The sequence below is a fragment of the Lolium perenne genome, chromosome 4 (genome assembly GCF_019359855.2).
Source record: "Lolium perenne isolate Kyuss_39 chromosome 4, Kyuss_2.0, whole genome shotgun sequence".
NCBI classification, from domain to species: domain Eukaryota; kingdom Viridiplantae; phylum Streptophyta; class Magnoliopsida; order Poales; family Poaceae; genus Lolium; species Lolium perenne.
Window position 1 is genome coordinate 52,281,403 of NC_067247.2, and position 25,845 is coordinate 52,307,247.

The following is a 25,845-nucleotide window of genomic DNA, read 5'->3' on the forward strand; positions in this document are numbered from 1 at the left end:
CTAGGACCTGAAGCGAATCACATCGGGGGAAGCCATTATCAGCCCGCCGGTAATCTTTTCCCTCAAAGAATCCTTCTCCTGGCTCGTCCTTGGATATGTTGATGGAAATACCTCGGTCTCATAATCCTCAAATTCTTTGGTGCAGAACTTGCACACCTTCCTATCATACAAAGATATCTCTTCAACGTTTGCCGCAGCTTTCATGACACGCCTAACAAATCTCGTGAAGTTGCCGTCTGACTGGAAGCCGTAGATGGTTAGCTTGGTTAAACTCTTGTGCTTGAAATCGGGAGCAGGTAGCTGCCACTTCACATCCGCTTTCTTTCTGCGAATGCTTAGTTTCTCTGTGCCACACCAATGATCCCACACCGTGAGACAGAGCTCGCCCAGGGATGGTGCGGCTTCAAGGAAGAACATTGTCCAGGCGATGTCACATCCTTCAGGAAGGAAGTCCATATTCAGATGGTGCAGTTTGTCAAGCACAGGAGCAAGCAGTCTCGGGCTCTCTGGTCGAACCCATATCTAGGACAAACGAAACAATGGATTAGCGATTGTAGAATGCACATAAACTACATCCTCAAGAGGTGGCAATGAAGTCTCAGTTACACTATATTGTTACATACATGCAAGTAAAACCTATTTTTAGACTTTTTTTGTCAATAAAATGATATAATAACAACAATCTGATGAGTCGATTGCGTCATGAGACAGAGAGAACGTGGATGATTACCTTTTCACTTTGAAAATCCAGATGCAGATCGGCTACGGTGGGGGCATTGGCAAGCAGCTGACTTAGTTCCATGGTCTGGCCCCAATAACAAGTCTTTGTTAGGCTTAGCTTCGAAAGCTGTGGGACGTCGCCCAAATACAAGGGATCTTTGTCGTAGCGGAAATGCTGAACGTACGGACTGTTTCTACGGAATGAAACTTACGGGATTAGGTGGAAGTTGTTGGTTGGTGCAAATCTAATCTTCTCCCGTGATTCAAGGGGCTGCAACTGTTTTGATTTGCTACACGTCATTCTGTAAGGAGATTTTGTAACATTCCGTCCGTAGTTGTAGCATTGCTCTTGTCGGACCCGGTTAGTGTAATTCATCCGCTGGAGCTTGGGTAGACAGACGAGCTCCACCGTCAGAAACTCCCCATAGAAGATCTCGAGCTCGACGAGTCTCGGATGCTCAACTCTCAGCACCGAACTGTTCCCCGCGTCACAATTATGGAGACGCAGAGACTCCAGCCGCTCGCAGACGCTGAGGACGTTGGGGATGTCCGACTCGCCACCGAACCTCAGATTATGCAGCCGCACCCGCGTGAGGCAGGCGAACGCATCCGGGCAGTCACCGAGGAAAGTATTCAACTGCGTCCCGAAGTGGAGGAGACCGCCCTCGAAGCAGTGCTCGAACTTGCACTCCGTCAGTATTTCGAACTCCACGGTTCCGTCCAGCCTCCGTGCCGCCATGGCGCGGGCAACAGATTTTCCGATGGAGATGCAGTCGTAACGTAGCAGGACGAACCTGACACTGGTGGAAAAAGGGCCTTTGGTCGCGGTTCGCAACTGCCATTAGTCGCGGTTGCGCAACCGCGACCAAATAAGCGCGACTAAAGGCCCCCCCCTTTAGTCGCGGTTGCTTACGAACCGCGACTAAAGGCCCGTCCACATGGGCGCCAGGCGACCGTCGGGGCGGAGGACCTTTAGTCGCGGTTCTTCTGGACAACCGCGACTAAAGGCCGCCGCAGGTTTAGGGTTTTAGCCCCCCCTAAACCTGTTTTCTTTTTAATTTGTATTGTTTTATTTCTTTTATGCTTTATTTTAATTTTGAAGGAGTTTCACATATTCTACGGTACTACATACATGCATATGAATGTACAATTTCAAACAAATTTGAAATTAGAACCGAAAAGAATTCAAGAGGAATATACAATATATATTCAATATCATCGGATGACCATATACAATTTTGAACAAGTTTCCATACATAATTTAATGCATATGAAGTTCTACGTCCTCGTAATAGTGTTCTCCTTTAGGATGGAGGACTTCCCTCGTAAACCATCCAGCTAGTTCCTCTTGAAGTGGTCGGAAGCGAGCTTCTGGACTAAGCATCTTCCGGAGGTTATTCCTCTTCTCATTGTTATCACTCGGAACCCGCTCAGAGTTGTATCTCTGGATCATCTCACAGACATAGTATCCACATAGATTGGTCTCCGCTGGCTGAATATCGCCACCATTCTTAGCCATTGACCCCATGAAATGTAGCTCTTTTTTGAAATCACCGACCCTTTCATCTGAGAACCGTCTCCAAACCCTACGAGACAAAGAAAATTAAATAAACAAGAGAGTTATTAGTTACTTGATATTAGGAAATGAACGAAATAGGCCGATCGATATAGAGCGCAAATGAATGAAAATAATTACTTCTGCAGCATTCTTCTCATGTCGCCCCAAAGCTTTGAATCCAGAGTCAGAGAGTCGTGGACGAGACATTCTGAGGTGTCAAATTTAATTACTAGCAGAATCCAGTGGAACCTGCGGATACGATACATGCACAGTCATGCATAACTCATCGATTAGCCGGCCACATACCATGCATGGAGTAAACAAAAGAGAATGTGCTCAAGACAGAAACACTCACCCAAAATGGTAAGGAAATAGAATATCACTTTTGAGTTCCTGCTTTGTAAGAAACTGCCACAGGTCTTCCTCCACGTCGGCGGGGTGATGCTCTAACACATATCCATTAACGATGTGTGGGTCAATGAACCCAACATCAAGGATGTTCCTTACTCTGCATTCCTTAATCTTCATTCTGCATATATAATAGCGTACACAACAATATAGTTAGGACATATGTATAGTGCAGGCAATATGAACGAGATGGGGTAGAAATAAATCACTTACAGAACGTAGCAACTGATGATAGATTTGTCGAGCTCGCGCAGATTGAAAAGCTGGAATAATTCACTCAGATGAATTTGTACATAGTAATGTTTGAAGTGATGCTCATATCTAACTTCTGCATAAATATATTCTTTGGCGTTTTTATTTTTTATGTAACCCTTGTACCATTTCAGCAGACTTGTCATTTGTGGAGGTAGATCCTCTTCCTACGCAGGCTCGACGAGAGGCCCATTCGGCACATATGTAATTACTACCTCCTTCACTGGCACCTCATCAAGGCCTAACAGTTCACGAAGAGTCATACCTAAGTTGGCCGCTTGTTCTCTGGCACTCGTTACAGTCAATCCTTGTGCTGCCGCAGCTTCTATGATATCGGGGGCATCCGGATCGGCGGCTTTCACTATGAGCGGGGCAATCGATTGTTTACTTTGTTCCCCGAGCTGGGCAACTCGTTTCTCGCTTTTTTTACTTTCTAATTCTTTCTCGGCCTCCTCCAAGGCTTTCTTCTCCTGCTTCTCCGCCCGCTCTTTCTTCTCCTTGAACATGAGTGCCTGCCTACGAAGTTCACGTGCATAGTCGTCAGGCAGATTCTTCGCGGCTTGGGACGGTGTGCTCAAAAATGACTTAGCCCACTTCTTTTGCTCATCAGAAAATATTGGCTTGGGCTCGGGCTCTCTTTTCTTCTTGCAGTCCGCCTTCCATTTCTCATAATCAGCAGTCGCGGCCGCGTCGACTTCCTCGGCACTACGTTCCCAAGGCCTCGTGGGGAGAGGCTTCAGTGATGGCTCCGGTACCTTTGTTATCTTAGGTACATAAGGGTCCGAGTTAATACTCCAGGACTGCTTCTGCTTCTTCGCCGGAGGTGGATTGGGGGCGGCGTCTGCTTACCCGCCCGGGGCGGACTAGGGGGCGGCGGCTGCTTACCCGCCGGAGGTGAATTGGGGGGCGGCGTCGGCTGACGTGAAGGAGGTGTAGGTGAAGCACCACCACCACCACCGCCACCGCCACCACCACCGTAGGGGGGTGGACTTGTTGGCCTTGGCGCCTCGCCTGGAAACTTGATAAACTTCTTTTGCCATAGAATGAACTGGCGCTTGACATCTCCAAGTCTTCTCGCCCCTTCAGGTGTAGGAATGTCAATCTCCAGATCCTCAAACCCTTGGACTATGTCCTCCACCGTGACACGAGCATAGCCATCTTGAATGGGGTTGTTGTGGTGGAGTGCTCTAGGTAAACATGGTAAAGCACTGCCGATGGCTACCTTCATGGACATGTTCCCGATTGGATAATACAGATGACATTCTTTCATCTCCTTTACATCGTCCACGGGGTAGCGAGGAGGCTCCGGTGCAGTAATTTCGATCGCCGGAGGCTCCGGTGCAGTAATTTCGATCGTCGGTGCATGTGCACCAGCCGGTGGGGCCTCCGTGGAAGCCACGCTGCTTCTCCGCTGCTGGCTTCCGAGATCTGCTGGATGATCTTCATGCTGCGCCCGAGCTGCATCTCTTTCTTGTACTAGTACATTCACGGTTTTCTTCATCTCATCCATTTCCGATGCCAACCGCGCCACAACATCTGTATCCCGATCCATCTTTCTCTTACGGCTTTTGTAACCGTACGGGTCATCGTTCTGGGAGAACCCTATTTTCCACGGAATGTTCCCCATGCCTCGTACACGTCCTCCGTGTTCAGGATTCCCGAGGGCTTTTGTCAGCGCGTCGTTCTCTCTGTTGAACTTGATCTTCCCCTCTTGAGCATCCCTCATTGCGTTAATAAGGACTTGGGTGGGTTTAAACATTTTTCCCCGGTAAACACACTCCCCTGTCTCCGGGTGTAGCGTTCCCCCATGCCCGTACCACCAGCTTTTGGCCCTTGGGTCCCATCCCTCCGTACCTGGACGGATTCCTCGCGCCCTCAGCTCGTTCTCCATCTTTTCCCACCTAGGCTCCCAAAGGCGATACCCTCCTGGCCCCATAATATGATTGTACTCCTTCTTAGCCGCATTTTCCTTATTTTTTTTGATATTTGAATGAACTGCTCCGATTTCTTTTGCTTCACAAATTCTGGCCAATCATGTTTCAGTTTCTCATATTGTCCTTTGAAATCCGGAGTCTTGTTCTCGTTGACATAGTCACGGGCTAGATTTTGCTTGAATTTCCGGAATGCGTCGGCCATCTTATGAAGAGCGAATTGTTTGACTAGCCTCCTCCTCTCCTTGTTTTCCTCAATCTTGTTACCCTCCTCATCGAATTTGTTGTATTCCGGAGGTAGAACGAAATGTTGCATAAGCTTTTTCAAGCAATCTTTTTTTGTTCTCTTATCGACAAAAGTGAAACCAAGACGTGCCTTCTTTGGCTCATTCCACTCCTGGACGGTGATCGAGACGTTGTCTCTAACAACAGCTCCACATTGGTTGATAAACTTGGTGGCGTTCTTGTGGGGCTCCAGCGGCTTGCCGGTTGCACTGACAACCTCGATGGTATAAGTTTCTCCTTGTTTCAGCGTCTTGGTTGCGCCACGCTTTGACGACGTACTCGATTGTTTCGATGATCCGGCCGAGGGCTAAAATAAGAAAGAGAGTCGCGCGCGTTAGTACACACATATTTATTTAAATCAGTAAGTTTGTATCACTAGAGGCTCAATGTATATATATACCTCGGCGCCGGAGGAGGTTGCTACTTCCAATTGAAGATCGTCGTTTATCGACGTTTCTTCGTTATCATCTTGCTGACGGCCTTCATCTTGACCGTCAAGGTTCAGATAAGAAGAGATATCCTCTTCTTCTTGTTCGGTCGGCACATAAAGAATATCGCCATTTATGAGGCCCATTATATGGTCTTCAGCGTCCGGATCATAGTTGTCCATAATCGGGTCAGCTCTATCGTCCGCCATATGTCAGTCCTGAAAACATGTAGTAAAAACTAATTAATTAAGTGAAGAAGAGGGGTGGCGGTGGCGAAAGGGCGGGGGCGGTGGCGAACGGGGGGCGGCAGTGGCGCAAGGGGGGCTGCGGTGGCGAAAGGGGCGGTGGCGAAAAGACAAGAGAGAGGAGATCAGAGAGAAACACCGACTACCCCACTCGTATACGCGCGGCGTCGGTGTACGCACGTTTCTCTCTCTCTGTCGCCAAAAAACAACAAAAAAAAAACCCCGCGCGTATACGGAGGGGGGCGCGGCGAGGGGCCCGGGCGGCGAGGTGCGCCGCCCCCTTGCCCCCCTCCGTATACGCGCGGGGTTGCTTTCTCCGATTTGTTGTGTTGTGTTAAGTTAAAAACAAAAAAACTAATTCATTTTGTTATAAGTTTTTTTGTTAAGTTAATTAAGATTTTTGTTATAAGTTTTTTGTTAAGTTAATTAAGTTCAATTTTTTGTTAATTAAAAAAAAGGGAGATGGAGGGGCCGGAGCGCCGCCGAGCGCTGCCCTAGCTACGTGTGCGTGTGTGTGGCGCGCGCCCGGCCGGCCGCCGGCCTCCCTCCCCCCGTGTGTGTGGCGCGCGCGGCAGCGCCGGCGCCGGCGGGGAAGACGACGGGGAAAAGATCGAGCAGTACACGCCGGCGGGGAGCGACGTCGTAGCGGTACGTACGGTGGCGGCGCGCGTGTGTGGCGACGGCGTCGAGGGGCGGTGCGCGGCGGCGGCAGTCGGCGAGGGCGGCGGTCGGCGAGGGCCCTGGTGGCGGTCGGCGAGGGCGGCGCAGTCGGCGAGGGCGGCGGTCAGCGAGCGCGCAGCCTAACGGCGTCCCCTGCAGAGTTCCTTCGCGCGCGGATCGTTCGGAGAAGAAGAGACTGGGGCAGCGGCGGTTCGGGCGCGGAGTTTTATACTGGGCGACCTTTGGCCGCGGTTGGGGACCCCAACCGCGACTAAAGGGGGAAAACTAATTCAATTCAAAATCTTAAAAATACAAATAATATATCAAAAAATTCAGAAAAATAAAACTAATTCAATTCAAAATCTTAAAAATACAAATAATATATCAAAAAATCAGAAAAATCCAATTTCTTCCCTCAACTTTCTTCCTGCCCCCCGCTTCCCCGCTAGTTCTTCCCGGCCACCTCTGTCTTCCCACAAGTTCTCCCCGGCCTGTCTTCCCGCCAGTTCTTTCCCGCCTATGTCTTCCCGCTATTTCTTCACGCCTCTGTCTTCCCGCCTCTGTCTTTCATGGGCTTGCAGGAAAAAAATTCCGAGGCGCAACTTCCTGATGACCCACAAGTATAGGGGGTGTATCGTAGTATTTTCGATAAGTAAGAATATCGATCCCAACGAGGAGCAGAAGGTGTTGACAAGCAGTTTCGATGAAGGATTCACTGTAAATGCTCAGAGACAAGTATTCAGGGGGTTTTGATGTAACAGATGAATAAAGTACGAGTAAGTAAAGTGCGAGAGTAACAATTGCAGCGAGTGGCCCAATCCTTTTTAGCACAAAGGACAAGCCGGGTTGTTTACTTATAATGACCAAACGTTCTCAAGGACACACGGGATTTTAGTCTAGTGCTTTCGCTACATACGGCTAATTAATCTTCATTGTTTTGATAAGTGTTGTGTGGGTGAACCTATGCTAATGTACCGCCCTTCCTAGGACTAATACATACTTGTGATTATACCCCTTGCAAGCATCCGCAACTACAAGAAAGTAATTAAGATAAATCTAACCACAGCCTTAAACTCTGAGATCCTGCTATCCCTCCTGCATCGATATACCAACGGGGGTTTAGGTTTCTGTCACTCCGGCAACCCCGCAATCGGCAAACGAGTACAAGATGCATTCCCCTAGGCCCATAAAGGTGAAGTGTCATGTAGTCGACGTTCACATGACACCACTAGAAGAATAACACCACAACTTAAATATCATAACATTGAATATTATTCAACCATAGTTCACTACTAGCATTTAGACTTCACCCATGTCCTCAAGAACTAAACGAACTACTCACGAGACATCATATGGAACATGATCAGAGGTGATATGATGATGAATAACAATCTGAACATAAACCTTGGTCCAATGGTTTCACTCAATAGCATCAATAACAAGTAGAAATCAATACCGGGAGAGTTTCCCCTATCAAACAATCAAGATCAAACCCAAATTGCTACGGCGGTGACGATGTCCAGCGGTGGAGACGGCGGTGATGATGGTGGAGATGATGATGATGGTGATGGAGATGATGTCCAGCTCGATGATGGTGGCGATGGCGTCGATTTCCCCCTCCGGGAGGGAATTTCCCCGGCGGATTTCAGCCGCCGGAGAGCTCTTTTCTCTCTGGTGTTCTCCGCCCCGCAGAGGCGGCTGTAACTCTTCGTGAGGTACCCTCTGTGGCTTAGGTCTTCGGGACGAAGGATTTCACGAAGAAAAGGAGGCGAAAGGGGCTGTGGGGCCCCCTCACCACCACGTGGCGCGGCCAGGCCATGGGCCGCGCCGCCCTATGGTCTGGGCCCATCTTGGGTCCAGCTGGCTCCCCCTTCTGGCTTCCTTCGTCATCTGGAAAAATAGGATTTTTGGTATAATTTCCTTCCACAGTTGATCTTCCGAAATATTGCGTTCTGACGGTGCTTTTTCCAGCAGAATCCCGGCTCCGGTGCTCGATCCTCCAATAATGATGAAACATGCAAAATAGATGAAATAACATAAGTATTATGACTAAATATGAAATATATCAATGAATAACAGCAAATTATGATACAAAATAGTGATGCAAATTGGACGTATCAACTCCCCCCAAGCTTAGACTTCGCTTGTCCCCAAGCGAAACTGAACTCAGTAAACAGGACCACATGTTTATGGAGTGAAGAGTCGATAAATAAAATACGGACAAGAAGCATCACATTCATTCACACAAGACATTTTAGTAAACAACTTCCTCATATAACTCAACTTGAAACAAGTATAAGGTAATCACAAGTAAAGGTGCATAAGAAACCATAGTGGTGATGGCAAACTTCGTTCTTGGTCAGAGAACAATTAACAGGTTATACTTATCTATCGAGCAATGCACTCATGTTAAAGTTTATATTGCACAACTTGCATACTCAATCATAATAGTCTCCTCATAATCATTGATAACTTGCAAAGCTATATTCATTCAGATAAAACTTGTACTAAACAAAGAAGAAATAAGGACATGATGAAGCAAATCACAATATAATGGTTTGATCACAACTACTCAAATGCTTGCTTGAGATGGAGGGAAATAGGTTTACTGACTCAACATAAAGTAAAAGACAGGCCCTTCACAGAGGGAAGCAGGGATTAAATCATGTGCTAGAGCTTTTTCAGTTTTGAAATCATATAGAGAGAATAAAAATAACATTTTGAGAGGTGTTTGTTGTTGTCAACGACTGGTAGCGGGTACTCTAACCCCCTTGCCAGGCAAACCTTCAAAGAGCGGCTCTCATTTTATTTTTATTTTGTGTGGCACTCCTTCCAACCTTTCTTTCACAAACCATGGCTAACCGAATCCTCGGGTGCCTGCCAACAATCTCATACCATGAAGGAGTGCCTTTTTATCTTAGTTTTATTATGATGACACTCCCCCCAACCTTTGCTTACACAAGCCATGGCTAACCGAATCCTTCGGGTGCCGTCCATCAATCACATACCATGGAGGAGTGTCTATTTAGTTTAGTTAGTTTGGGACTGGGAATCCCATTGCCAGCTCTTTTTGCAAAATTATTGGATAAGCGGATGAAGCCACTAGTCCATTGGTGAAAGTTGCCCAACAAGACTGGAAGATAAAACACCACATACTTCCTCATGAGCTATAAAACATTGACACAAATAAGAGATAGTAAATTTTGAATTGTTTAAAGGTAGCACACGAAGTATTTACTTGGAATGGCAGAAAATACCATGTAGTAGGTAGATATGGTGGACACAAATGACATAGGTTTGGGTTATGGTTTGGATGCACGAGAAGTATTCCCTCTCAGTACAGGTCTTTGGCTAGCAAGGTTAATTAGCAAGCATAAGAGTTGAAGGAAACAAACAAATATACATGTGATAGAAACAATCATGCATCTTCCTTATAAGCACAAACAATTTTAACTTCAGAATAATAAGCTATGAGCTAACAAGAAAGAAAGACAATGAAACAACCACATGTATTTCTCTTTTCTACTTAAACCTCAAAGTGTTGTTGCTATTGACCAATGCTAAGTTTGCCAAAACCAAATAGATTTATTCAATGCTCCCAAAGTGAAACCAATACTAACAACAAGGTAAATCATATAGTAGAGATTGCAAACTAAAATAAAATATGCAATATGTAAATGATAAAACTTCTCATTGATATTCCATAACGATAACTCACACCAAAGGATACATAGACAACCAACTAAAGGAGAGATACTTCCAAACTGCAACCCATCTTATATGATAACTTCCCTACTCATGATATGACACTACTTGACAGTAAAAAGTAAAAGGTAGTGATGATGTGATACCGCGGCACTCCCCCAAGCTTGGAACAAACCAAGGGGATGCCAATACCGATGATGAATTACTCCTTCGGCGATGGTGGTGATGAACTCCCGTCATCAAACTTCCAAGGAAGAGGCTCTCCATCAAGAAACGACATCTTGGTCTCGGGGATCCTGAAACTAGCAGCACGCGGCTTATGTATTTAAACCTGTTTTCATACTCACAGTTCTGATTCTGAACGTCATAGAGTTGTGCTTGGAGTTTATTGGTGGTGTCGTGAAGTGAGAGGATGTCGCCCCATAGCTTTGCAGTTTCCTTCTCGTGTTCAGCAATGAGTTCAGACACAATCTTGTGGAAGATGTCCACTTCACGCTCAGCCATCTTCTTGTATTTGAAGACCTCTTGTTCTAGCTTCTCCATCCTGTCTTCCAAGCTTCCCTCTCCTTTAGGACCCTAAACATCCTTGATCTACAGTTCTCCCTCGACGAGCATCAACTCCTTTGGGTACATCCTCAGCTCCTCCATGTACAAGTTGCCAACATCCTTGCAAGAGCTGTCCTTCGGAGTTCCCGACCAAGACATGATGGCTCTAGATCCGAAGCAAATCCTGGCAGAAACAGCTCGAAACAAAACACGTCGAGAAAACGATATACGGACCTCCAGGGGTCCGGGGGATTATATAGCAAAAAAATTCACGACAAGAGGAAAGTACCAGGTCGAACCAGAGTCGGAAAGGGGCGATGAGGCGGCCAGCTCATAGGGCGGCGCGGGCCCAGGCCAGGCCGCGCCGACCTATGGTGGCACGCCCTCGTGCGTCTTTTCCACTCCGTTTCGATCTCGTAATTTCTCATATTTTCCAAAAACAGCAAAAATATTGTTCGGAAAGTAAATTGCGAACTTTTCATTACCAGTACTGTTACCTATTCAAAGTCGAGTTCTGGCGGACTGTCAATTTGCTCTTTGATGAAAGCCTCCGGTGTTTCCACTCGAATAATATCAACATCAACATTATAGGAATCACCTGAGATATAATGCTTGAATCTTTGTCCATTCACCACTTGTGTGGCATTGCCTTGGAGAGAGCTAATTTTAATTGCTCCTGAACGATACACCTCCTCAACAACATACGGTCCTTCCCATTTCGAGAGTAATTTCCCTGCAAAGAATCTGAGACGAGACCGATACAATAGGACTTTATCCCCAATATTAAATTATCTTTTGATAATCCTTCTATCATGCCATTTTTTAACTTTCTCTTTAAAGAGTTTAGCATTTTCATAAGCTTCACTTCTCCATTCATCTAGAGAACTCAGTTGCAACAACCTCTTATTATCGGCAAGTTTAGGATCTTTATTTAATTCTCTAACTGCCCAATAAGCCTTGTGCTCTAGCTCTAAAGGTAAATGACAAGCTTTCCCATAAACCATTTTATAAGGTGACATTCCCATGGGATTTTTATAAGCAGTTCTATAAGCCCATAGTGCATCCTTCAATTTACTAGCCCAATTCTTTCTAGTTTTATTAACAGTCTTTTGCAAGATAGATTTAATCTCTCTATTTGATAATTCTACTTGCCCACTAGTTTGAGGATGATATGCGGAAGCAATTCTATGATTAATACCATATCTAGCAAGAGTTTTTCTAAAACCACCATGAATAAAATGAGAACCTCCATCAGTTATAATATATCTAGGAACTCCAAATCTAGGAAAAATAATATCTAAAAGCATTCTTAAAGAGGTCTCACCATCGGCACTTTTTGTAGGTATGGCTTCCACCCATTTAGTAACATAATCAACAGCAACAAGTATATGAGTGTTACCTTCTGAAGAGGGAAAAGGTCCCATGAAGTCAAATCCCCAACAATCGAACGGTTCAATAACAAGAGTATAATTCATAGGCATTTCATTGCGTCTGGAGATATTACCAACCCTTTGACATTCATCACAAGATAAAATAAACTTTCTTGCATCTTTGAAGAGAGTTGGCCAATAAAAACCTGATTGTAGAACTTTTTGTGCGGTTCTTTCTCCGGCGTGATGTCCTCCATAAGCACTACCATGACATTTACTCAATATCTCTTGTTGTTCATATTCGGGAACACATCTTCGCATAATACCATCAACTCCTTCTTTATATAAGTGTGGGTCATCCCAAAAATAATGCCTCAAGTCATAAAAGAATTTCCTCCTTTGCTGAGCTGAAAAGGTTGGAGGCAAGTACTTGGAAACAATAAAGTTAGCATAATCAGCATACCAAGGACTGTCTCGCGAACTCACCTTTATTGCAGCCAATTGTTCATTTGGAAAACTATCATTAACAGGTACAGGATCATAAGCAATATTTTCCAATCTAGACAAATTATCAGCAACAGGATTATCAGCACCTTTCCTGTCTACAATATGTAAATCAAATTCTTGCAACAGAAGTACCCATCTAATAAGCCTTGGCTTAGCATCTTTCTTTTGCATAAGGTATCTGATTGCAGCATGATCAGTATGTATAGTAACTTTTGAATCAACAATATAAGATCTAAACTTATCACAAGCAAAGACTACAGCTAACAATTCCTTTTCAGTAGTAGCATAATTTCTTTGAGCAGCATCAAGAGTTTTACTAGCATAATGAATAACATTCAATTTTTTATCTACTCGCTGTCCAAGAACAGCGCCCACAGCAAAATCACTAGCATCACACATAAATTCAAATGGTAAATTCCAATCAGGAGGTTCAACTATAGGAGCAGTTGTTAAGGCTTTCTCTAGAGTTTCAAAAGCTTCCTTACAATCATCATCAAAAACAAATGGTACATCTTTTTGAAGAAGATTAGTAAGAGGCTTTAAAATCTTGGAGAAATCTTTAATAAACCTCCTATAAAACCCAGCATGACCAAGAACACTACGAATACCTTTAACATCCCTAGGATAGGGCATCTTCTCAATTGCTTCAACTTTAGCTCTATCAACTTCGATACCTCTCTCGGAAATTTTATGTCCCAATACAATTCCTTCATTAACCATAAAGTGGCATTTCTCCCAATTAAGAACAAGGTTAGTTTCTTCACATCTCTGCAAAACTTTATCAAGGTTCCGCAAGCAATTATCAAAAGAATTCCCATAGACAGAAAAATCATCCATGGATACCTCTACAATACTCTCGGAAAAACCATGAAAAATAGCAGACATGCATCTTTGAAAAGTAGCAGGAGCATTACATAAACCAAAAGGCATACGTCTATAAGCATAAGTTCCATAGGGACAAGTGAAAGTGGTTTTCTCTTGATCCTTAGCTTTAACAGCAATTTGTGAAAACCCAGAATAACCATCAAGAAAACAAAAATGAGTATTTTTAGATAACCTTTCTAACATTTGATCAATAAAAGGCAAAGGGTAATGATCTTTCTTAGTAACCTTATTAACTTTTCGATAATCAATGCACATTCTATAACCTACAACTACTCTTTGAGGTATGAGCTCATCATTATCATTAGGCACAACAGTCATTCCTCCTTTCTTAGGAACACAATGCACAGGACTAACCCATCTACTATCAGCAATAGGATATATAATACCAGCTTCAAGAAGTCGTAATACCTCATTTCTTACCACATCCTTCATCTTAGGAATTAGACGACGTTGAGGTTCAACAACAGGCTTCGCATCATCTTCCATATTAATGGCGTGTTGGCAAATAGAGGGAGAAATCCCCTTCAAGTCAGCAAGAGTGTAGCCAATAGCACCTCGGTGTTTCTTCAATATTTGCAATAGCCTTTCTTCTTCAAACTCTGAAAGCTTAGAACTAATAATAACAGGATATATTTTCTTATCATCAATATGAGCATATTTAAGATTATCAGGCAAAGGTTTTAAATCAAAGACAGGATCTTCCTTTGGTGGCGGTGTTGTACCCAGATCTTCCACCGGTAAATCATGCTTGAGAATAGGTTGGCGAAGAAAAATTTCCTCAAGCTCATCTCTTTCTTTCCTAAAAACTTCACTCTCGCTATTCTCCAAATGTTGCTGCAAAGGATTATTAGGAACAAGAACAATAGATGCACACTGTTCCATTTTAAAATCTTCATTAGGGAAATCAGCTTTATAAGGAGTTTTGGTAAATTTAGAGAAGTTAAACTCATAAGATTCACCAGCAAATTTAGTCAAAATTTTCTCTTTCTTGCAATCTATAATAGCTCCACAAGTATTTAGAAAAGGTCTACCAAAAATGATAGGACAATAATCACTAGCAGCAGAACCAAGTACCAAAAAGTCAGCAGGATATTTAATCTTACCACATAGAACTTCCACATCTCGAACAATACCAATTGGAGAAATAGTTTCTCTATTAGCCAGCTGAATAACCACATCAATATCTTCAAGTTCACAAGAATCAATTTCGTGCATAATCTCCGTGTAAAGCTCATAAGGAATAGCACTAACACTTGCACCAATATCACATAAACCATAACAGCAATGATCACCAATTCTAACAGATAGCATAGGAACACTAACTTGTTTGGGTTTATTAGGATGTGAAACAATATTAGAAGCATCTTCACAGAAAATAATATGACCTTCCTCCAAATTTTCAGTCACAAGATCTTTAACTATTGCAACAGCAGGTTCAACTTTTATTTGTTCTTCAGGTTCTATAGGTTTCTTTTCACTTTTATGAACCGCACTATTTATAACAGAGTACTCCTTGATTTTAGCATGGAAAGGAGTTTTTTCAATATAAGCTTCAGGAATAACATGATCAACAGTTTCAACTACAACGCATTTATTAATAGATGGATCAATTTTATCTTTATACGGTTCATGATACTTATCAAAATTCTTCTTAGGCAATTCATAATGAGAGGCAAAAGCTTTATAAAGATTTGCAGCAACTTGAGAATCAAGACCATATGTAGCACTCATATTACGAAATTTATCAGTATCCATAAAAGCTTCAATGCATTTGTAATCATAATTTATACCTGATTCTCTATCTTTGTCGATCTCCCATCCTTCAGTATTTTCCTGGATCCGATTAAGAAGGTCCCTTTTAAACTCTTCCTTATTGCGCGTGAATGATCCAGAACAAGAAGTATCCAGCAAGGTCTTGTCTTCAAAAGAAAGTCTTGCATAGAAATTATCAATAATAACATTACCAGGAAGCTCATGAATGGGGCATTTGAGCATTAAAGACTTCAATCTCCCCCAAGCTTGGGCAATACTCTCTCCATCATGAGGCCAAAAATTATATATGCGGTTCCGATCCTTGTGAATTTCACTTGGAGGATAGAACTTAGAATAAAACCGGGGCACAATATCGTTCCATGCAAGAGAATCCCCATTATCCAGTAATTTATACCAATGCGCCGCTTTACCAGACAGCGATGTAGAGAATAATTTCTTCCTCACTTCATCCATAGCAATACCTGCACACTTGAATAAACCGCATAATTCATGCAAGAACAATAAATGATCTCCAGGGTGGACAGTTCCATCCCCTGTATAACGGTTATTCACTACGCGTTCAATAATTTTCATAGGTATTTTGTATGGTATTTCTTCCTCACCTGGCGCCTCATCCACTACCTTTGCAGTAGTAGTGGATTTCCCAAATAAGCATTCTAAAGGAGATCTCTCCATAATGAATTATGGCAGCAGGCAGAAATAAAATCAGCACAAACAGTAGATATTTTCCTTACCAATTCCACTTACCAATAGCGCTTCACTCCCCGGCAACGGCGCCAGAAAATAGTCTTGATGACCCACAAGTATAGGGGGTGTATCGTAGTATTTTCGATAAGTAAGAATGTCGATCCCAACGAGGAGCAGAAGGTGTTGACAAGCAGTTTCGCTGAAGGATTCACTGTAAATGCTCACAGACAAGTATTCAGGGGGTTTTGATGTAACAGATGAATAAAGTACGAGTAAGTAAAGTGCGAGAGTAACAATTGCAGCGAGTGGCCCAATCCTTTTTAGCACAAAGGACAAGCCGGGTTGTTTACTTATAATGACCAAACGTTCTCAAGGACACACGGGATTTTAGTCTAGTGCTTTCGCTACATACGGCTAATTAATCTTCATTGTTTTGATAAGTGTTGTGTGGGTGAACCTATGCTAATGTACCGCCCTTCCTAGGACTAATACATACTTGTGATTATACCCCTTGCAAGCATCCGCAACTACAAGAAAGTAATTAAGATAAATCTAACCACAGCCTTAAACTCTGAGATCCTGCTATCCCTCCTGCATCGATATACCAACGGGGGTTTAGGTTTCTTTCACTCCGGCAACCCCGCAATCGGCAAACGAGTACAAGATGCATTCCCCTAGGCCCATAAAGGTGAAGTGTCATGTAGTCGACGTTCACATGACACCACTAGAAGAATAACACCACAACTTAAATATCATAACATTGAATATTATTCAACCATAGTTCACTACTAGCATTTAGACTTCACCCATGTCCTCAAGAACTAAACGAACTACTCACGAGACATCATATGGAGCATGATCAGAGGTGATATGATGATGAATAACAATCTGAACATAAACCTTGGTCCAATGGTTTCATTCAATAGCATCAATAACAAGTAGAAATCAATACCGGGAGAGTTTCCCCTATCAAACAATCAAGATCAAACCCAAATTGCTACGGCGGTGACGATGTCCAGCGGTGGAGACGGCGGTGATGATGGTGGAGATGATGATGATGGTGATGGAGATGATGTCCAGCTCGATGATGGTGGCGATGGCGTCGATTTCCCCCTCCGGGAGGGAATTTCCCCGGCGGATTTCAGCCGCCGGAGAGCTCTTTTCTCTCTGGTGTTCTCCGCCCCGCAGAGGCGGCTGTAACTCTTCGTGAGGTACCCTCTGTGGCTTAGGTCTTCGGGACGAAGGATTTCGCGAAGAAAAGGAGGCGAAAGGGGCTGTGGGGCCCCCTCACCACCAGGTGGCGCGGCCAGGCCATGGGCCGCGCCGCCCTATGGTCTGGGCCCACCTTGGGTCCAGCTGGCTCCCCCTTCTGGCTTCCTTCGTCATCTGGAAAAATAGGATTTTTGGTATAATTTCCTTCCACAGTTGATCTTCCAAAATATTGCGTTCTGACGGTGCTTTTTCCAGCAGAATCCTGGCTCCGGTGCTCGATCCTCCAATAATGATGAAACATGCAAAATAGATGAAATAACATAAGTATTATGACCAAATATGAAATATATCAATGAATAACAGCAAATTATGATACAAAATAGTGATGCAAATTGGACGTATCACTTCCGAAGATGTCGTAGGGCGTGTAAACCAACGACATCTTCGAGAAGTTGCGCCACGGGAGATTTTCCAACCCTTTACCCAACAATGTTAGAGGAGATGAAGTCTTTCATGGGCTTGCAGGAAAATTTTCCCGAGGAGCAACTTCCGAAGATGTCGTAGGGCGTGTGCACCGACGACATCTTCGAGAAGCTGCGCCACGGGAGATTTTCCAACCCTTTACTTCATCCATGGGGATGAAACCCTCCCTACCTGCTAGGTTGGCTTGTTGGTCTGCTTGCCAAGGCGTATCGATGCTCCTTTTATAGGCACGGCGCCGCTTCGGCTTTGGCTTGTTCCTCCGACAGGGTGTCGTGCGCTACATGCTTTATCTCATCGAGCAGTGCGTCCACCCACGCGTTCTTATCCTGCCGACAGCTTTAGTCATGGTTGCACCCTCCAGCCGGGACTAAAGCTTACCCAAACATCCTTATCCCACCGACAGTTTTCATAGATGACACAAAAACCACCTTTAGTCCCGGTTGCACCCACCAGCCGGGACTAAAGATTAGATGACCAGCTCTGGATTCCTCTTCTTCCCGCCATTTCTTCCCTGTCTTCCCGCCTCTTTCTTCCCGCCTCTTTCTTCCCGCCACTTTCTTCCCGCCACTTTCTTCCCGCCTCTTTCTTCCCGCCTCCTGTCTTCCCGCTCCCATTTTTCCCGCCATTTGTCACTACATATATGTAGCCCGGCTTGGCCAGCATTGTCACATCTCTACAATCTCTCATCACTCTCTCATGGCTTCCACCGCACCCACTCTAACCTACCAGCAGGTGGAGGAGCTTTGCGCCTCGAACTACCCTTGCCCACCGGGCTACCGCGTCCCCGCCGGCTGGAGCCTAAGCACCGGCGGCGTGTCGGTCCCTCCCGTCCCTCAGGGTACTGCACGCCGGGCGGCCATCACGAACCACTACTACCTCGACCTCACGCCGGAGCAGCGGATGAATCCCCGCTGGCATCCCGATAACCAGCATACTTGGGATGCCTTCTTCATCAATCGGCGCGAGAGGGCGCTCGCGAGGTATGAGGAGGACGGTCTGCCTCCTGGGAACTTCCACGAGGCCGGCCGTCGGCTATGGTGGTACGGCCGGACTCTGCAGATCGTCATGGACTACATCACGGCCGGCGATATCCCCCGCCTGTGCTACCCTCAGTTCGAGCCACGAGCGCCGCCCGACGACAGCGACGACAGCAGCGACGACGACGGCGGCAACTTAGAAGGCGACGACTACCAGTACAACGGTGGCGGCTATGAAGACTACGAGTATGCATATTATACGCCTAGGCAGGAGTATGACTAAATCAATCCAAATTTCATGTATCATCAGTGGTATCTCGAATCATTCGAAAATGGACACCAAACACATCACGGGTAATATAATTCACATGATCCATTCAACAAAGTTTGGTACAATAAATTATTACACATCATTTCTTCCCTTGTGTCCCTGCTTGCTTACGATTGTGCCGTATCCATGGAGCATCCTCATCATTTAACTTAATGCTTGGGTCGGTGTTCACTTTGAAGGGCGGAATTTCAGCAAACATATTATAATTTTCTGACATGTCTGTCTTGTCCTCCACTCCCACGATGTTTCTTTTCCTTGAAAGAACAATGTGGCGCTTTGGATCATCGCATGATGTACTGATCGTTTTCTTATCTTTCCGTTTCCTCGGTTTGCTACTCATGTCCTTCACATAGAAAACCTGAGCGACATCTTTCGCTAGGATGAATGGTTCGTCAAGGTAACCAAGATTGTTGAAATCCACCATTGTCATTCCGTATTGCTGGTCCACCTTTACCCCACCTCCTGTTAGCTTGAACCATTTGCACCGTAACAAAGGGATCTTAAAGGAGGGTCCATAGTCAAGTTCCCTTATCTCCTCTATGTAACCATAATATGTGACCTTTTGCCCATTCTCGGTTGCTGCATCAAAGCGGACACCACTGTTTTGGTTGGTGCTCTTTTTATCTTGGGCGATCGTGTAAAATGTATTCCCATTTATCTCGTACCCTTGGAAAGTCGTTATAGTCGAAAATGGTGTCTTGGCCAACATGTACAGCTGATCTACAACATCATTGTCATTCATTAAATGTTTTCTCAACCAACTGCCAAAAGTCTCCATGTGGGCCTTCCTAATCCAAGATTCAGGCTTCCCCGGGTTGTCCAAGCGTAAAATATTCTTGTGTTTCTCAAAGTACGGAGCCACCAAGCTGGAATTGGTCAGAACTGTGTGGTGTGCTTCAGTCATAGAATGGCCGTCCAAACATATCGTTGATTTCCTTCCGATCGTGCCTTTTCCACTTAGTCTCCCCTCGTGCCGCGATCGAGGAAGACCAATCGGCTTAATGTCAGGAACAAAGTCAACACAAAACTCAATTACCTCCTCATTTCCATAGCCCTTGGCGATGCTTCCTTCTGGCCTAGCACGGTTACGAACATATTTCTTTAATACTCCCATGAACCTCTCGAAGGGGAACATATTGTGTAGAAATATAGGGCCGAGAATGGAAATCTCTTCGACTAGGTGAACCAGGAGGTGCGTCATAATATTGAAGAAGGATGGCGGGAACACCAACTCGAAACTGACAAGACATTGGACCACATCATTCTGTAACCGTGGTAGAACTTCTGGATTGATTACCTTCTGAGAGATTGCATTGAGGAATGCACATAGCTTCACAATGGCTACTCGAACATTTTCCGGCAGGAGCCCCCTCAAAGCAATCGGAAGCAGTTGCGTCATAATCACGTGGCAGTCGTGAGACTTCAGGTTTTGGAACTTTTTATCCGCCATGTTTATTATTCCCTTTATATTGGACGAGAATCCAGACGGGACCTTCATACTGCTCAGGCATTCAAAAAAGATGACCTTCTCTTCTTTGGTCAGAGCGTAGCTGACACGACCTTGAAACCATTCCGGATGCCGGTCATCAGGGTCTTTCAAACGTTGCTGGTCCTGCCGTGCTTCCTTTGTATCATTTGTCTTCCCATACACGCCCAAGAAGCTTAGGAGGTTCACGCAAATATTCTTCGTAACATGCATCACGTCGATTGCAGAACGGACATCTAGGACTTTCCAATATTCTAGCTCCCAGAATATAGATTTCTTCTTCCACATGGCTGCGTGCCCGTCAGCTCCCTTCGGAGCTGATTGTCCGCCAGGACCCTTTCCAAAGATGACTTTCAAATCCTTGACCATATCAAATACCTCAGCACCAGTGCATTCCGCAGGCTTCGGCCGGTGATATGCCTTGCCGTTGTAATGCTTGCCTTTCTTTCTTACTGGATGAATTTCAGAAGAAATTGACGATGCCCAAGGTACACGTTCTTCTTACAATTTGGCAAATGTACACTTTCACTCTCATGTAAGTAGTGCGTGCATGCATTGTATCCCTTATTTGACAGTCCCGAAAGGTTACTAAGAGCAGGCCAATCGTTGATGGTTACGAAAAGCAACGCTCGTAGGTCAAATTCCTCTTCTTTGTGCTCATCCCACACACGGACACCAGGTCTGCCCCACAGCTGTAAAAGTTCATCAACTAATGACCTTAGGTACACATCGATGTCGTTGCCGGGCTGCTTCGGACCTTGGATGAGCACTGGCGTCATAATGAACTTCCGCTTCATGCACAACCAAGGAGGAAGGTTGTAGATGCATAGAGTCACTGGCCAGGTGCTATGGCTGGAGCTCTGCTCGCCAAAAGGATTCATGCCATCTGTACTTAGACCAAATCTTATGTTCCTTGCGTCAGCTGCAAAATCTTTGAACTCTCTGTCGATCTTTCTCCATTGCGTTCCATCTGCGGGGTGTCTCAACTCCCCGTCCGACTTACGGTCCTCTTTGTGCCATCGCAACAACTTGGCATGCTCTTTGTTCCTGAACAGACGTTTCAACCGTGGTATTATAGGAGCATACCACATCACCTTGGCGGGAACCCTCTTCCTGGGTTTCTCTCCCTCAACATCGTCACCAGGGTCATCGCCTCTGATCTTATAACGCAATGCAGTGCATACCGGACATTCATTCAAATTCTCGTATTCACCGCGGTAGAGGATGCAGTCGTTGATGCATGCATGTATCTTCAGAACCTCTAAACCTAGAGGGCAGACAACCTTCTTTGCTTCGTACGTACTGGCGGGCAACTCGTTATTCTTTGGAAACATATTCTTCAACATTTTCAGCAAGTTTTCAAATGCCGAGTCAGCTACACCTGCCTGTGCCTTCCATTTCAGCAAATCCAGTGTGCAGCCCAGCTTTTTCAGACCATTATCGCATCCGGGGTACAGCAACTTTCTGTGATCCTCTAACATGCGATCCAAATTCTCCCTCTCCTTTTCAGTTTCGCAGCGTCTCCGTGCATCAGCAATGGTCCGACCAAGATCATCAACGGGCTCATCACGTGTCTCTTCTTCACCTTCCCCTTCACCTTCCCCTTCACCTTCAGCATCCTCCATGAAAGTATCACCGAAATGATCAAGATAGTTTTCATCGATGAAATCATCCCCTTCTTCATCTTCTTCCATTATAACCCCTCTTTCTCCATGCTTGGTCCAACTATTATAGCTTGGCATGAAACCGTGCCGAAGCAGGTGCAGGTGAACTTCTCTTGAGGAAGAGTAACCCTTCTGATTCTTACAGTCAACACATGGACAGATAACAAAACCCTTCTGCTTGTTCGCATTAGCAACTACGAGGAAATCTTTCAAACCCATAGTGAACTCGCCGGAGAGTCGGTTACCGTACATCCATTGCCGATTCATATGCATTATTATAATATAAAATATATAATTAACCATCATGCATTTTTTAAACTAACTAGCTATAAACAATAGAAATTAAACAATGAACTACACACATGCATATTTTATCAATAATGACACATATGAAAGGTTCAAGTTGCTAACCGCGATCGAGGAGGACAAAATAAATGAGGAAGCTCAAGTGTGGCTCCGACACTTCATATCATGTTTGTTTCATGCTCTTGGGGCATTTCATCAAACACCTTATGTGCATAAGAGGAACCAAAAGCAAACCTACACCCCCTTGTGAAGCTTGTGAAGAGAAGTGGCACCAAATGGCTAAGTGCTGTGAGCTGAGGCCCTTTTATAGGGATGGGCCTTTAGTCCCGGTTGGCCTGGCCAACCGCGACTAAAGGCCTTCGGGCCAGGCCTGAGGACCGTCCACCAGCTGGCCAGCGAGCGCGCTGGGCTCAGGTCTTTAGTCGCGGTTCGCCACCCGAACCGCGACAAAAGACCCCATTAGTCGCGGTTCCTATATTTTGGCGACTAATGGGGCTGGACGGAAGGCCATTTTTCTACCAGTGTGAGCTTCAGTTTGCGAACGGGGATTCGTGACGGTCTCGTGCTCAGGAACCTGGCCGTCACGTCGGCCACCGCGCCGTTGATCCGGGCCACGTCTCCTGTAGTCGTACGGGTTATATCGATATCGTCGGAATGCAAAGCGGAGTAGAAGTCAATGAAGATCTGCGAGAGCATGTCGGGTAGCTGGAGCATCTTCTTGGAGAGTATGCAGGTTCTGATGGCATCGAGCGTGCCCAGCCGCTCTAGGATGTTGAGCAGCGCGTCGTCGGGCAGCTGGCTTAGTCTGTCGTCCCCGCTGCATGTTGCTGCTTGCCGTGACTGCGGGTAGGACGCGGAGGGGCGGGGATAAGTGGTGGATGAGGGATACATGAACCAGAAGGAAACGCAGAGCAGCGACGACTTACATCACGGCAGCAGCGGCCCTTCATGTTGATCCGGTCTCAGACAGGCCAACAAAAACACAAGCTCACAATGGTGGACGCCTGAACTGGGCTTATTTATAGCAAGCTCCGAGTCTTGTCCCAAGACTGGCTTCCGAGTCCAATACAAACTGATGTACAAGTCGTAAATCTCCTGGTCTACTTAATTATTACGATGGTGCGTGGCAGGAGCCGGGCCACACATCGGCGCGCGAAAGAGAGGCGATCATCAGGCATACGAGATGTGACCAATGGATTGTGGCACGTTCAATTCTCCCAACTTTAAGCCTGATTGGTTGCTAGCGAAATTTTGCTATTTATGGTTTTGACTCGCTCTATGCTGCACGAGGAGAAATGAAGCTTGGCCCTGTTTATCCCCTACCTTTGAATTCCGACAAAGTTTCATGGTGCAGTTTCGGTCCATCAATTGGTAGGCAACAATCACCGATATGATGGCTAACGATGGAAGGATCGGGCTGTTTGGTTTTGTGGTAACCAGCGATGTAGTTACACCCCCCCCCCCCCCCCCCCCCGCCCGCCCCTTTAAATGGTGTCTCACCCCTAAATAGCCGCAACATAACAGAGTAAGGACACGTGACAACAGACATAAGCTAACTGCATCACATATTCAGCATTAACAGGGCAAGCTATAACGCCTTGATCAAAACTCAAAAGCAAGGTCGTTCCAGGGGCATAGAAGCCCGTAGAACCCCTTGATCAAAAGCCACGAGCACTATCTTAACACCAAAGGTTCAGAACGATCAATTTCCACTAAAACTACATATGGATATCATTAACAGGCATAGAAATTAAGTAGGGCCGCCGCCTAGCCGTGATCGGGGCAGGTGTAGAGCCTCGCGGTGGAGGAGTCGGTCTTGTAGATGATCATCTTCATGACGAAGGCCTAGAGCTTGAACTCCACGACGTCGCCGTGATGTAGATCATACTTGTACTCCATTGCGGCCAGTTCTGCCAAAGACCATCTGGCCACCATAGTTGGTGACTTGCGCCCACTCATCACAAAAGTGGCAGGCAGAGAAGGCCACACTGTGTGGTAGTGGGACCTAGATCCACTCCCGCGGCGCGTGCTGGAACCATGGTGGCACGACGAGTATGTGGAGGTCGTCAGTGCTTAGCTGCACATAGAACCTTTGCGGTATCATCGCCCTGGTGAGGTGCCCCAGCTTAGGCTGGCGACCCACGGTGGGAGGTGGCATCAGCACAGCCTCCACCCTCCCAGATACGTCCGGCTTCAGCGCCCTCGTCCATCAGTTCAAGACGATGTGGTCCTGGTAGCCGGGTGGAGGGAAGAAAAGCAACTGGGTGTTAGAGCAATGAAGATGGCATAGCCATTGGCAACACAGTGGCATGATCATGCCATTGCCATTGCCAATGGCAACACAGTGGCATGATCATGCCATTGGCAGTGGCAATACAGTGAAAAGACAATGGCATGGTTTTGAACCAATCTTGATTATGCATTTGTCTTGCTAATTCATGGCACTTCAATGATTTCCCAATCCCCAATTTTGGTAGTGCAATCATTTGACATACCGGCATTTGCACTCCCTAAATTGGGAAATCTAGAATCCACATGTACTAACTCGAGAATCTAACCTACAAGCACATGCATTTCAGTCCTAACGACCTATGTCCGCTGGCCAGAGGAGATAGGTCATATGGTCCATGCTCCATGGTGGACTAGCCCAATTAGGTCTCCACCTAACGGGATTTTTGCTTCATGTGCTTCATCTTTGATCTTGTCTTGATCATTGACTTGTAGACCATGTCATGACCGGGCGTCCTTGTTAACTAGTCTTGGCTTGACTTTATTTGACTTATGTCCACGTAGGATTCTAGTAGACTTGTAGGTCCCGTTAGGAGGATGCTACACATTTCTACAACATGACATTTCAAATAAACGTTGTTAACGTGGTTGGCCAGTCGATGGCCCATTTCTAGAACACACATAATATTTTAACCATGGGCTTTCTCGCTAACGGCTGATACGTATCAAACGTATCTACAATTTTTGATGATCCATGCTTGTTTTACACCAATTTATATATGTTTTGTTTACACTTCGATGCAGTTTTATATGATTTTCGGCACTAACCTATTAACAAGATATCAAAGTGTCAATTCCCTGTTTTCTGTTGTTTTTTGTATTTCAGAAAAGTTGTATAGAAAATATTCTCGGAATTGGACGAAACAAAAACCAAAGTCAATATTTTACCGAAGCGAAGGCGAAGTCCGGAGGGGGGGGGTCGAAGAGGCGCCACAGGCCGGCCACACCTGCCCTTGGCGCGTCAAGGCCTGGGCCCACACCAAGGCATGGTGTGGGCCCCCCAGGTACCCCACCAACCTAAATCCTCCACCTATTTATACATCTTCTCGAAAAAACCCTGGATACCTGAGCCTCCATCCATGAAAAGTTCCGTCGCGGCCGCCATCGCAGAACCCATTTCGGGGGTTCTGAAGCTCT

General features: G+C 45.5%; 1 protein-coding gene across 1 annotated transcript; it reads right to left on the bottom strand.

Annotated features, from left to right (window-relative positions):
• LOC127346781 (F-box/FBD/LRR-repeat protein At3g52680-like) lies at positions 1-23,310 on the bottom strand. Its single transcript, XM_071828957.1, has 4 exons — positions 22,949-23,310; positions 1,079-1,520; positions 731-895; positions 1-522 (listed from the first exon to the last, which is right to left on the bottom strand). Exons 1-4 carry the CDS (start codon positions 23,308-23,310, stop codon positions 1-3), a joined length of 1,491 nt encoding a protein of 496 aa, XP_071685058.1.
• Between the last annotated feature and the right edge of the window lie 2,535 nt (positions 23,311-25,845).